This window comes from Oncorhynchus mykiss, chromosome 8, assembly GCF_013265735.2.
Source record: "Oncorhynchus mykiss isolate Arlee chromosome 8, USDA_OmykA_1.1, whole genome shotgun sequence".
In the NCBI taxonomy this organism is placed as follows: domain Eukaryota; kingdom Metazoa; phylum Chordata; class Actinopteri; order Salmoniformes; family Salmonidae; genus Oncorhynchus; species Oncorhynchus mykiss.
The window spans coordinates 52,300,254-52,313,736 of NC_048572.1; the positions used below are offsets into that span (position 1 = coordinate 52,300,254).

A 13,483-nucleotide genomic window follows, 5' to 3' on the forward strand; every position below is an offset into this window, starting at 1 on the left:
TACTTTTTAGAGAAATGTCCTCTGGTCAGATGAAACAAAAATCAAACTGTTTGGCGTTTGGAGGAAAAAGGGGGAGGCTTGCAAGCCGAAGAACACCATCCCAACCGTGAAGCACGGGGGTGGCAGCATCATGTTGTGGGGGTGCAGGAGGGTGCTGCAGGAGGGACTGGTTCACTTCACAAAATAGATGGCGTCATGAGGAAGGAAAAGTATGTGGATATATTGAAGCAAAATCTCAAGACATCAGTCAGGAAGTTAAAGCTTGGTCGCGAATGGGTCTTCCAAATGGACAATGACCCCAAGCATACTTCCAAAGTTGTGGCAAAATGGCTTAAGGACATCAAAGTCAAGGTATTGGAGTGGCCATCACAAAGCCCTGAACTCAATCCCATAGAACATTTGTGGGCAGAACTGAATAAGCATGTGCGAGCAAGGAGGCCTACAAACCTGACTCAGTTACACCAGCTCTGTCAGGAGGAATGGACCAAAATTCAACCAACTTATTGTGGGAAGCTTGTGGAAGGCTACCCAAAACATTTGACCCAAGTTAAACAATTTAAAGGCAATGCTACCAAATACTAATTGAGTGTATGTAGACTTCTGACCCACTGGGGATGTGATGAAAGAAATAAAAGCTGAAAAAAAGAATTCTCTCTTCTATTATTCTGACATTTCACCTTCTTAAAATAAAGTAACTGACCTAAGACAGGGAATTTTTACTATGATTAAATGTCAGGAATTGTGAAAAACTGAGTTTAAATGTATTTGGCTAAGGTGTATGTAAACTTCCGACTTCAACTCTATATCTATCCTACCCTGCCTTTCTAAGGTCTTCGAAAGCCAAGTTAACAAACAGATCACCGACCATTTCGAATCCCACCGTACTTTCTCCGCTATGCAATCTGGTTTCCGAGCTGGTGATGGGTGCATCTCAGCCACGCTCAAGGTCCTAAACGATATCATAACCGCCATCGATAAAAGACAATTCTGTGCATCCGTACTCATCGACCTGGCCAATGTTTTTGATTCTGTCAATCACTGCATTTTTATCGGCAGTCTCAACAGCCTTGGTTTCTCAAATAACTGCCTCGCCTGGTACACCAACTACTTCACAGACAGAGTTCAGTGTGTCAAATCGGAGGGCCTGTTGTCCGGACCTCTGGCAGTCTCTTTGGGGGTGCCACAGGGTTCAATTCTCGGGCCGACTCTTTTCTGTGTATGATGTCGCTCTTGCGGCTGGTGATTCTCTCATCCACCTCTACGCAGACGACACCATTCTGTATACTTCTGGCCCTTCTTTGGACACTGTGTTAATTAACTGACCTCCAGATGCGCTTCAATGCCATACAGCTATCCTCCCGTGGCCTCTAACTGCTCTTAAATGCAAGTAAAACTAAATGCATGCTCTTCAACTGATCGCTGCCCGCACCTACCCGCCTGTCTAGCATCACTACTCTGGATGGTTCTGACTTAGAATATGTGGACAACTGCAAGTACCTAGAGGTCTGGTTAAACTGTAAACTCTCCTTCAAGACTCACATTAAGCATCTCCAATCCAAAATTAAATCTAGAATCGGCTTCCTACACTCATGCTGCAAAACATACCCTCGTAAAACTGTCTATTCTACTGAACCTTGACTTCGGCGATGTCATTTACAAAATAGCCTCCAACACTCTACTCAGCAAATTGGATGCAGTCTATCACAGTGCCATCTGTTTTGTCACCAAAGCCCCATATACTACCCTCCACTGCGACCTGTATGCTCTTGTTGGCTGGCCCTCGTTCATTTTCGTCGCCAAACCCACTTGCTCCAGGTCATATAGTCTTTGCAAGGTTAAGGCCCGCCTTATCTCAGCTCACTGGTCACCATAGCAGCGTAGCTTGTGCCTGCCCATAGCATAACCCCACCACCCCCATGGGGCACTCTGTTCACAACACTGACATCAGCAAACCCGCTCGCCCACACAACGCCATACTGCCACCTGCCCGGTAAAGTTCAAACCGGGATTCATCCGTGAAGAGCACACTTCTTTAGAATGCCTGTGGCCATCGAAGGTGAGGATTTGCACACTGTCAGTTACAACGCCGAACTGCAGTCAGGTCAAGACCCTGGTGAGGATGAGCACGCAGATGAGCTTCCCTAAGACAGTTTCTGATAGATTGTGCAGAAATTCTTTGGTTGTTCAAACCCACAGTTTCATCAGCTGTCCGGGTGGCTGGTCCCAGACGATTATCCCACAGGGGAAGAAGCCGGATGTGGATGTCCTGGTTACATGTGGTCTGCGGTTGTGAGGCCGGTTGGACATACTGCCAAATTCTCTAAAACGACGCTGCAGGCGGTTTATGGTAGAGAAATTAACATTAAATCATCTGGTAACAGCTCCTTCAAAACTTCAGTCATCTGTGGCAACATGCACATTTTAGAGGGGCATTTTATTATCCCCAGCACAAGGTGCACCTGTGTAATGATCATGCCGTTTAATCAGCTTCTTGATATGCCACAACTGTCAGGTGGATGGATTATCTTGGCAAAGGAGAAATGCTCACTAACAGGAATGTGAATACATTTTTGCACAACATTTGAGAGAAAAAAGCTTTTTGTGTGCATGGACAATTTCTGGGATCTTTTATTTCAGCTCATGAAACATGGGACCAACACTTGTACATGTTGCTTATATATTTTTGTTCAGTGTATATACGTATCGAATTGCCTTGAGAGGGAAAGATGCACATGCCAAATATATATATATATATCCATATACCTGTATATATAGCAAACCTAACTCAAAACTATACGGCACACACTGTAAATATACACACAGGGGTGGTAAAGCATTCAAAGTTACTATAGGTGGTCTGAATTTCATTGTGCGTGGCAACTTCAACCAGGATCAGTTGCAATGTTTTGTTTGTTATTTATATTGTTCCATGTCTGTTTAAGAATGCTAACCATGTCAAGCGTGCTCTTAAAAGGTGCAAAGGGATAACAACAGAGCTAGCCATTTGGGAAAATTGAGCCTGAAGAATGCTTCTCTGGCTTTCATTAACTAACGAGAGCCCTCAATCCCTCTCTTCCTCCGGAAAGAAGGAATGAACGTGTGAAGAGAAGATGAGAGGTAGATTGAGGGAAAGAGAAAAAATAAATAGTAAAAAATTTGCCAAAAAGTTTTGCGTCGACGTCAAAATTCTTCTCAGAAAGATGTTTTTTTCCAAGAAAAATATGGCAACAAAGTAACAGGAGTTATATATTAGAATATTTTATTGCTTTACGAAATGTTGTTTGAATTCAAATTCACAACCTTCATATTGTTAGGAGTTCACAGAAATGTATTTGCTGGAGGTCAACGCTTTGTCTGTTGTTGGACAGCTGGACAGAACCATGATTGTCAGCACATAACTTACAACACACAAACCTCTTTGGCATCCTGTTCATAGCACTACATATCTAAAATAATTACACAAACATCTGTATAAAATATATATTAACCTGTTAGTTCAGAAAAAGGCTCACGGTAAACGAAAACCAAATGGTGTAGTTTACAGCTTAAATCCCTATGATGAATCTGACCAGCGGATTCACCACATCAGAAAATACACACAAAGAAACATTTGGAAAATAACAATAACAGAACTTGCTGAAAAGCAAAATATCGTATTTAGAAATCTAAAGAAAAAAAAAAGACCATCACAAGTTATATTTCTAAACCTGTAGAACCGGCTACTCAGGCTTAGGGAATATGGCTGGTGAAAATATGAACGTTAAGAGTTTTTGGCATTTTTATTAAATGATGGAGATGAGGGAGTTTTGCTCAACTCTGAAGAATTCCATGGCACAGGAATGTGGCCAGATTCACTCGACATTTCTGCACAGGGAGGGAACAGGGGTTAAAAAGTCCATAAAAATATACATTCTACAGACAAGGTTATCTGGAAAAGCGTGAGGCTTTCAGTTAATATTTGGAAATGAGAAAAAACAGATCTAATTATTTAAGAAGAGAATATGAAGTTCCCGAACCCCATGGATCATCATTGTACACGACAGAACATGAGAAAGGTGTTGTGAATATGTGAAAAGCAGCAAATATAAATACGTTGGCATACACTGACAGGACAGTAGTATGTTGCCCGTTACAAAACAGCAATACTGTCCAAGTACCTAGAATGTTTCACATTTTGTCTCATAGACCCAGATGGCTAGCCTGCAGTCGCCTGACTAAGAGAGAAAGAGATAGAGGAATAGCACAGTTCCCCTCTAAATGTGAAAGCACAAGTCCTTTTTCCATACGTTCCTCTCTCATTCTGCATCATTCTTGTCTTTTGTACATTTTTCTTCAGAACTCTGACCATTGACGTAGTCGGTACTCTGCGCAGCTTCCCGAGAGCTCACACCCCCTCGAGTGAATCGCTTGTCGAAGATCAAAAGTCTGACTTCCTCAAATGAAGATTTCCACTGCCTCTGCCTCCAAGTCATCCAGGCCTCTCAATGTGTTCAAGGAGGAGGACTTTAGTTGTTGAGCAGCAGCGTTGTCTGGAAAACAGAGAGAGGTCAAATGATTAGAGGAATGTGTGGGAAGAGTAGAAATGGTGGAAAAATACGCCACTATTACAGTACATCACCTTTAACCAAATAAACATGCTGATTGTTCTACATTGGGATGAGCCATTCGGTTAAATCAGTGCAGTCAATAATCAGGGCTAAGTGTGACAACATAGCACATTCCGACAGCCCACAGACGACCTCCGACCTACAAGGCCATCGCCGATTGGCTGGTTCTACGGGGGTATGGTTGGTAAATCAATGACTGCTCTGACACAGAGTGTGATGCAATTACAAAGAATGGTTTGGGTGTTTGGGTAACTGTGTGTGCGTGTGTGTGTATGTGTGTGTGACAGACTACTCACCAATGCTGAGTTTAGAACCAGTGGTTGGCTCCTTGACCTTAGCTCCATCCTCTGATCCACAGCTCTGGCTGGGGTGAGCTGGGGAGGAGCACCGGAAAGGAGAGACAGGAGTCTGGTCGTCTGACAGACTCTTACCTACAACACAGAGCATGTGAAATATCAACCACTGTCTGGCACACATTTAAATGATAAACATGTGCTCTAATTCTACCCTCAATCCACTTCAATGTCCATCAAAATGATCTTTGACAATAACTCCCTAGTTCATATTCCGATTAGATTGCATGTATGAAGCGAGCAACAATGCCTCCTGAACAGAGCCCTGAGAGACCCCTCAAATAATAGTTAAAAAGGTGTTAAAAAGTTTTTTTAGTCTCTGACAATATCGTGACTCGTCCTTACCTTTGCTTACGCTGGCGCACTTGGCCGTGCTGATTGAAGAAGTGGACATGGCGGCGCGCAGACAAAACCCACTCTTCTCGACCTGGTCCTGGTGCAAACGCTGGTGGAGTACCTTAATGACAGCATCTTTCTCCAGGATATGGGCGTAGAGAGCGCGGATCCTACGTGCAGGAGAGAAATGGCGTCAGAGTAGACAAATGGTGGCTCTCTGAGCATTGCTATCTGATACAACGAAGTAGATCAGACGTATTAAATGCATACAAAGTGTCAAGACGGCAACAATGCTACAAATGGCGGATCATTTCTCGGGAAAAAAGTTCCATCTTCATACCGGTTTTCCATCTCCTGGTTTCGGTAGTCAGATACAGGCAGGTCCTCGTTGAAGCTGTTGTTTGAAGAGTGACAGGGGGAATGGTTGATGATGGTTGTGTCTCTGGAAGGGAGAAAATAGATTATGTTAGGAACTGGATGCAGGTAAAAAATGGGAAGTATAATGAACGTATTTAGCCCAGACGTTTTGAAAATGTTCTCTCTCGTATGTGCATACAGAACATAACCCTTGAACCATCGATCCCCTAACGTTAAACCTCTGACCCTCACCTCTGAGCGGCGGCGGTGGCGGCCACGTCCATGGCGAACTGCCTCATGGTGCTCTCCTCTAAGTACTTCTGCTCCCAGCGCATCATGTCCGCCTCCAGGGCTAGGATACGCTCCTCTCTTTCCCTCAGACGCTCGTGCAGCGAGCCCACAGTCACGCCCGGCGGGTGAGACTGCCTCTGCTGCGCCCTAAGGCTCTTCAGCTCTTGCTCCAGGCGTGTCCTCAACCTCATCTCCAGGCCCTCGCGCTTCTCGCAGGTGGCCTGCAGCTGAGCCAGGGCGCTCTGCAGCCGCTCCACCTTCTCCACGTAGGCCCGCTTCCGCCGCAGTTCCTCTTCCAGCTGCCGGCCCCTGCACCGCTGGGACTCTAGGGCCTCCTCGAGCTGCTCCGCCCTCAGGCCCTGCTCCTCTGCGAAGTTGCGGAGCCTCTGGAGTTCGCGCTCGGCACGCTCACGCTCAAACTGCTGCTCCTCGCCTGATGGGGGGAAAGAAAGAGGAGAAGAGAAGGGGGGAAAGAAAAGTCAGACACGGTAAAGCCACAAAGCTACAAAACGGTACAACATTCACACACAGGATAAATTGACAGGATACATCAGGATACAAGCTAGTCTTGGGTACTGGGACGGACACAAGGCATGAACCAGTCTAAGGCCACATGAAGATATTTCGAGGGGGAAAATGAGAGCTTGGTCGAAGTCTTAAGCCATCACACTACCATCGCTCTAACCCAGCTAATACGTCCCAGAGTTCAGCCATCACACTACCATCGCTCTAACCCAGCTAATACGTCCCCGAATTCAGCCATCACACTACCATCGCTCTAACCCAGCTAATACGTCCCCGAATTCAGCCATCACGGCCGACGGTCTTCATTTGCTCAAGCATTTGTGGAATGTCGAGGGTTAGAAAGAGGAGGGGAAGCTCCTATCCCTTTGACCCACTTAACAAGGAACATTCCTCCAATCAAGGCCGTACACCTCCAACCCTCTCTCATCTGGCCCTGGGAAAGGCCCACTGCTTAAATAGACAACGTAAATCAAAACCAACAACCCCAGGAACCTGATGTTAGTTCAACAGTTCTCATTTATAGCTCCCCTTCCTTCCTCGTAGCTGGGTTGCGTTTACTGTTGAGGCGTTCTCACCAAATAAGCGGAGGTTATGCAATGGAAATTCTTCCATACAGGATGTAGCTTAGCTACCGAGTGGCCCTGTGCTATGCTCCAATCCTGTGAGGAATGCGCAACATGGCTGAAGTGGGTCTAAGACTTGGAGTGGTAGGAAAGGAGATGGGATGGGTGACACTTACTTTGCTCGAGCAGTTTGGTCATGACGTGCTGGTTGTGGTCAGCAGCTTCCACTTCTTTGGCGGCCTGTGTTCTGGCATTTTCCAGGCTTTCTGTAACGCAAATATTGAAAGTTAAGCATTATACACTAAAACTGATTTGGGAAAAAGTTTCTCTGCAACCAGTTCCACTCTTTATAAACCATTATAATCTTTAAAAAAATGGCTCTGGACTAAAGTGCTAACCAACCGGAGATGTTCTGGTATTTGTAGTCCTTACCTCTAAGGTCCATGTTGAAGTCCTGCAGCCTCCTGATCTCGGCCACCAGTCTGCCCCTCAGGGTCTGCTCCAGGCTCTCCCTCTTACTGCTGCCCTGCATCAGAGCCTCATAGGCCTCTGAGATCCTCTGGATCTCCTGCTCCAACTGAATGGACAGAGAGAAGCAAGGAGGGGAAAGAAAAACATTCTTGGTCAGCCATCTTGTTTGTTTGTTTAATATCTTTATGCGTGCTGGAGATGGGGGGGGGGGGGGGGGGGGGGGGTGTTGGTTCAGACCTAGTACATCTGTATGTGCAGTACAGCACATAAACATGTGGGCACGTATATAAACATACATATGGGCATATATACATAAATATACCTGGGAGCACATTCCATACATGTGGCACATAGCCTCATACTGTGTTTATACGGTACATACACTACATGCCTATAATCCAGAGGAATTTGAGCTAACACCACTCCCCGTGTGTGAGTGGTTTATATCTGCATTCCTGGGAGCTAACAGCCATGGTTCTAGGTGTGGGTGGTTCACGATCACATGCACAGACAGACAGAGACAGACAGAGACAGACAGAGAGACAGAGAGACAGAGAGAGAGATATGGGCGGGTTGTCATTGCGGGGAAGGTGTGCACGCCTGTGCTGTGGAAACAGAAACAGGCAGAGAAGTGAAGAAGTAGAAACGCCCACCATTACAGCAGCCACTAAGGCATGTTTACTCAGGGCTGCGGCCCGACGGTCAGGGGAAATTTTCCAACCCAGTAATTATCATTCTTTAAGGCTGAGGGAGCACAAGAAGTGGGGTGACGTAACTCCACAGGAGAGCAGCAAAGTCTTGCTACAGTATGCATTTACCATAAGATATAGGAAGATGGATATAACCTATTTTAGTCCTCCATCTACCTCTATTGCATCTACCAAGATAAATATGTGAAGTCTGTCAGCTAATGATGTTGCCACTATCTTGATTTATAAGAGGCAATAACATACTCAATTAGTGATGGGAGGTGGGGGGGAAACAGATAACAGACATATCGCAATATTATTTTTGCGCTAGTTGGCTGTACCTGCACCAAAACTACAGTATTTTCCCTTTATAGCTTGATCTTGATCTTTTTAAATAGGGAGCCAATTTGTTTCCGGCACTTTTATTTCCCTGATTCATCAAAACGTATTTTCTCATGTTCTTTAGTCTCTTTGCAGCAGACGCATAGTTAGCAATACGTTTGGAACATCAAATCGCAATAGAATCACAGTATCGAAAGGCAATACATATGGAATTGTGAGAATCGCAATAGAATCACAGTATCGAAACGCAATACATATGGAATTGTGAGAATCGCAATACATATCATATCGGCACCTAAGTATCATGGAAATATCGTGACGTCCCTGGCAATTCCCAATGGTTCAGTTTCAACACAGAGTAGCCCTGCCACCTGCCATGGCGAACAGAATATCTCTCTCTCTCTGGGCACTCTTGAGCATTTCAGGGGTTACAACCCTATCGACTGCTGTCTGACATGCCCTGGATAGGACCAACAAAAAAAAAAATCTATGGCTAAAGGGCACATGCTCACAACCCCCTGGCTGCAGCACAATGCAGGGAGTGTGGACACAGTAGCAGACTCTGGCCTCTATATGTTCTCTATTTGCAGCCAGTGGTAGCAGCAGTTGTACAGATGGGGCAGTGTGCCTGAGGTGGCTCTACACAAGCTATCTGCTATTTGGGTTTCCCTCCATTCCCTTCATTAAGCGACACATGTTGCAGACTACAGTCCTTTGCTATTCAGCGTGGGCAGCGTGGGCATGCCTACTTCAGAAGTTCCACGTGCTGTGTGTGACTCAAAGTTGTGCATTCCATCATGCAATCGATTTCAATGGGAGATTTGCCCAAAGTTGAACATGATTTGTTTCTCCAATATAATATCAGTCCTTCATGCATATAGCAGTACAAACGTATCCTATGGCATGTCACCATTTTAGAGAGGGACTGAAAGGAGAATATTCCCACCATATAGATACAATATAATTCTCTTCAATGAAAAATGTGTGATTCTCACCTTGTGGATGCGGCAGGCCTTCTCTCGGTGGCCCTCCAGCTCCTGCCTCAGCCTCTCGTTCTCCAGCATCAGCAGTTCCACCTGCTTGGGCTCCTCCACGACACCAGGGGGCCGACTGGTGAACATGCTGTAGCAGGTCTCCGTTTGCTGCTGAACTGGGGCCACATACCTGCGAAGAAGGACGTGTGTTGTTGAATTGAGTGTGACTGGCCACTACCGTCTCCCCATGAGTGACTAGCTAGCAATAGTACCTTAGCTCATAGAGCTGTGGTTACGTGAGCAACCTTTGCTCGTTAAAGTTTACCACAAGCTTCCCGCCGCTGAGCTACGTATGTCCGTGCATGGAGTGAGATTTTTTTGAGTCGCTGACACATTTTGGTAACATGTTCTTGCCAGTCCCACTCCCATTCACAAGGGGGCGATTCAACGCTTTTTTGTTTTTGTCTTTTCATTTTGTGAAAGCAAGGAAGAGTCGCCATCCCTGGCTAGTGGTAAATAACTGGCTTTAGCCTGGCTAAAAAAGCTAGCCTTTTCAGCTTCCCACATCTCTATGTAAATAAATATGCCCCGGCAAGTATTCTCATAAAACATTATCCCAGTTTGATATGCTGCTTTTGTATTCATTCCCATATCGGCTAAAAATAGAATGTCATGTTTTGGTCACGGAGGGAAAAAAGCACATGGCTAGCCAGTTGGCTACCGCAGGTTCTACCCTTTACAATAGCCTGTAATTACTAGTTTCTGGGTGGATTCTTTTCATTTGATTTACTGTTTGAACAGTCGCTGAGATTATATTTGGTTATCAATGCATAATTGGCTACTTTGATGAATTGCCTATAGCCAATATATGGCTATAGATAAAAGAACCAAGAGTCAACACTGCCCCCACTGCTGTGAGTCCTGAGGCGTGTATCATTTTCAGGTAGTAAAAAAATATGTTGAATGCCGGCGCGTATTACAAGAAGCCGCCCCTTTTGTGATGAAAAACGACACTGCGACATTCCAAAATTGGCATCCACAGATATCACAACTATCTTATATTATAATGAACACATCAACTCCACCCTAGACGGGTTGACATAATAGTGTTTCAGAAAGGCGATCGGAATTCCAACCTACGCATGTAATGATTCACAATGCATGCTAGGGAGGTAAGGAAGGCAGGACGCACAATGACAAGGCTTGGAATCCATTATGCGAGCGGCTACGGCCACAGAAATTAGCACGCTATTTAATGTGTGATCGCTGTTGATTCATGGCAAAGACATTGGGAACACACCAACAGCGGGAACACCTTTACATGATCTCACTGTATAGCCAACACCCACACACACAGTTGTGAATGGCCGTAATGCCTTAGTACCTGTGCTGCTCGGTCTGGATTGGCTGGGGAATGTCCCTGTACACACACTGGGGCTCTTGGGCATGGATGGGCATATATCCTTGGGACATGATGGGAACAGATGAGTACTCTGGGTGTGGGCTACATTTGTCCCGGAGGCCTTGTGGGGGGGCGCAGTAACCCAGCTCCGGGTAGCTATGTGAGGAGCTCTTGACCGCCTCAGACTTCGCCATGGCACAATTCCTCTCCAGAGACAGCTGCAGGAGATGCTCACTCAGCGATCGCATATGCCCTCGCTTCAACTCAATCAGCTCCTCATCCGCCGCACGGCAGTCCCGTTCGCGCAGCTGCTTGTGGGCGCCTGTGGCGGGTGCCCAATGCTGAGCCAGGTACTGAGAGTGGGCTTTGGCCTGCTCGTAGGTGGGCAGCTCCTCGCCGTGGAGCTGGTAAAGCTGGTAGCTACTCTCCGAGTGCTGGTAGTCTCCCTGGTGTTCCTGGCCCTGGGGCTCCTGGCGGGCTGATAGTTGGAGGAATGAGGAGTCTTCCTGGGTGAGGCTCTCCAGAGAGGAGCGAGGACTTCCACCGGGGCCCTCTCCTGCTCCACTCCCAGGCCCCCCACCAGGGGACCCTCCGCTGCCTCCGCGCAGGGCCTGCTGCTGGATGGCCAGGAGGGTACGTGCGTCTGTGGGGTTGCCGTAGCGTAGTTGTTCCTGGATGAGGCGGTGCAGGACCGTGCCAGACGGCTCTTCTGTGGATGACATGATGGTTCTGTTGTTTGAAGCTAGTGATCAAGTGTAGACAGAATTTTTATAGATGGCTGTGAACCTGGAACAGGATCAAAAAAATGAATCAATAAGCATACTTACAAGTAGTCCTACACCTAAAACAGTATAGTTGATCATTGCTAATGTACAACATTTACAAGATCATGCAAATGATTTGTGCTCCTCCAAAACACTACTGTAGAATACTGTAAAGACTGCAAAAAAAACCAACATAATATTCATGATTTGTTGAATATCCCATACATTACTCAAGGCCTTTGTCGTCCAGGTAGAGTGAAGCAAAAATCAAGTATGCTCTACTTTTGAGTGATGGCATTCCATGAATTTCCTAATGGAAATACATTTTCCCTCTTAATTGTATAAGTATGCCATCACTATTTCACTAACAGATGTGTTTTTTTCTTAAACATGTTCCATTTTACATTAGTTAAATTGTCAACATTATGGATCAAATGTTTGTTGGTCGTGAAAAGTAACATTCATACAAGCCACATAGCGACAGAAGGGAAACGTGGTTGCTCCGTGGTACTACTGCTGTTAAAATGTGCGTCGAAATTCCATTCTCACCCAGGAGTCAAGCGCATATTTCTACAAACAGTTTTCAGAACCAACGATGGAACAATTAAGTTGCATAATAAATTAGAAACCACAATACAATATGTTTTGTGTTAACGCGCGATAACCGACTGTTTACAATTCAAGCCTCGAATGTTACAAAGTAGCCGAAATAAAAACAAATCTTACCAGTTCACGCTGTCATCCCAGCAAAAACGTTTTTTTTTTTTTTTTTTTAAACGTTCAACTTTAAAATAAGGTCAAAAGTAATGCACAATGTTTCGCTTAAACAGTTATCATCCTTCCACCGCGAGTTTGTGGTTTACTCTGGTCAGAACTTGCTCAACACTGAACCGGTTGTCGAGAGCTGAGCGAGTATAAGTAACTGGGGACGGAGGGACTGAGGTCGGGAATGCCAGGAATGTGAGAGCGCGAGTTCCCTCGGGGATCAAAAGCGTAACCCACACGGTTCCAATATGAGAGAGGAGGCCAAACGGAATAGCTGCAATTCTCCTCACAACCATGAGGACAGCGATAGTGTTCCAGGTAATAAACTACAAATGGGAATTAATCACAGGGAAACCAGCAGGCAGAAGTTACGTAGGCCTAACAGCATGTCAATAACATGTTATAATGATGAAAATAACCTGAATGTAGATAGTCCACGTTGACATTTTCCTTACCTCTCTGAGTGTCTGTCTGCTATTGGCATTTTGCAGATACTGATTGAGCGGATAGGAATAGCCTATAGACTAACTCTATAGATCTGTTTTGACATTTCATTCAAGGGCAACTGTGCATGTGACCTTGTCCTGTCTCTGTTTGCTCTGGGGGGGGGGGGGGGGGGGGCTATATGGCTCTAGGATTTATCTAAAGAAAAAATGCCTATAGATTCAGGACTACTAAACTATAAACTATATAATTATCTAGTGATGAAAGTAGCCATTGACTTGTATGGGAGATGAGCGTCTCAACAGGACGGGACAGAGTATATGGATAGGCAGCTGTCCATTGGAATCTGTGGCTTTTCCCTGTGACCAAAGACATAGAAAGTTGTTGAGCCCCACAAGCACTACATGATGCAGAGTGGTAGAGAATGTCAAACAGAAGCACCTGATTGAACTATGGGTTAAAATCTCAAATATGTCGGAGCATAAGGGCTGTGGAATGAGACATGAGGTCAGCATGCTTCATGAATTAACATAATTTGCCTCCATAGCCCAATGAACTAAGAACACAATTTTAGTGGCATTCTGTGAGGCCACAAAGCTT

At 45.4% G+C, this 13,483-nt stretch overlaps 1 protein-coding gene across 3 annotated transcripts; it reads right to left on the minus strand.

Moving 5' to 3' along the window:
* Positions 1 to 3,233: 3,233 nt before the first annotated feature.
* LOC110530077 (angiomotin-like 2a) lies at positions 3,234 to 13,042 on the minus strand. Of its 3 annotated transcripts, none has more exons than XM_021612871.2 (10): positions 12,895 to 13,042; positions 10,893 to 11,696; positions 9,530 to 9,698; positions 7,465 to 7,609; positions 7,209 to 7,298; positions 5,906 to 6,377; positions 5,637 to 5,738; positions 5,306 to 5,466; positions 4,904 to 5,038; positions 3,234 to 4,529 (listed from the first exon to the last, which is right to left on the minus strand). In XM_021612871.2, the coding sequence occupies exons 2-10, from the start codon at positions 11,630 to 11,632 to the stop codon at positions 4,435 to 4,437; spliced, it is 2,109 nt and encodes a 702-aa protein (XP_021468546.1). In that variant the 5' UTR covers positions 11,633 to 11,696; positions 12,895 to 13,042; the 3' UTR covers positions 3,234 to 4,434. The 3 variants fall into 3 exon arrangements, with proteins under 3 accessions (XP_021468546.1, XP_021468545.1, XP_036841511.1); XM_021612870.2 differs by lacking the exon at positions 12,895 to 13,042 and adding an exon at positions 12,401 to 12,764; XM_036985616.1 differs by lacking the exon at positions 12,895 to 13,042 and adding an exon at positions 11,900 to 12,165.
* Between the last annotated feature and the right edge of the window lie 441 nt (positions 13,043 to 13,483).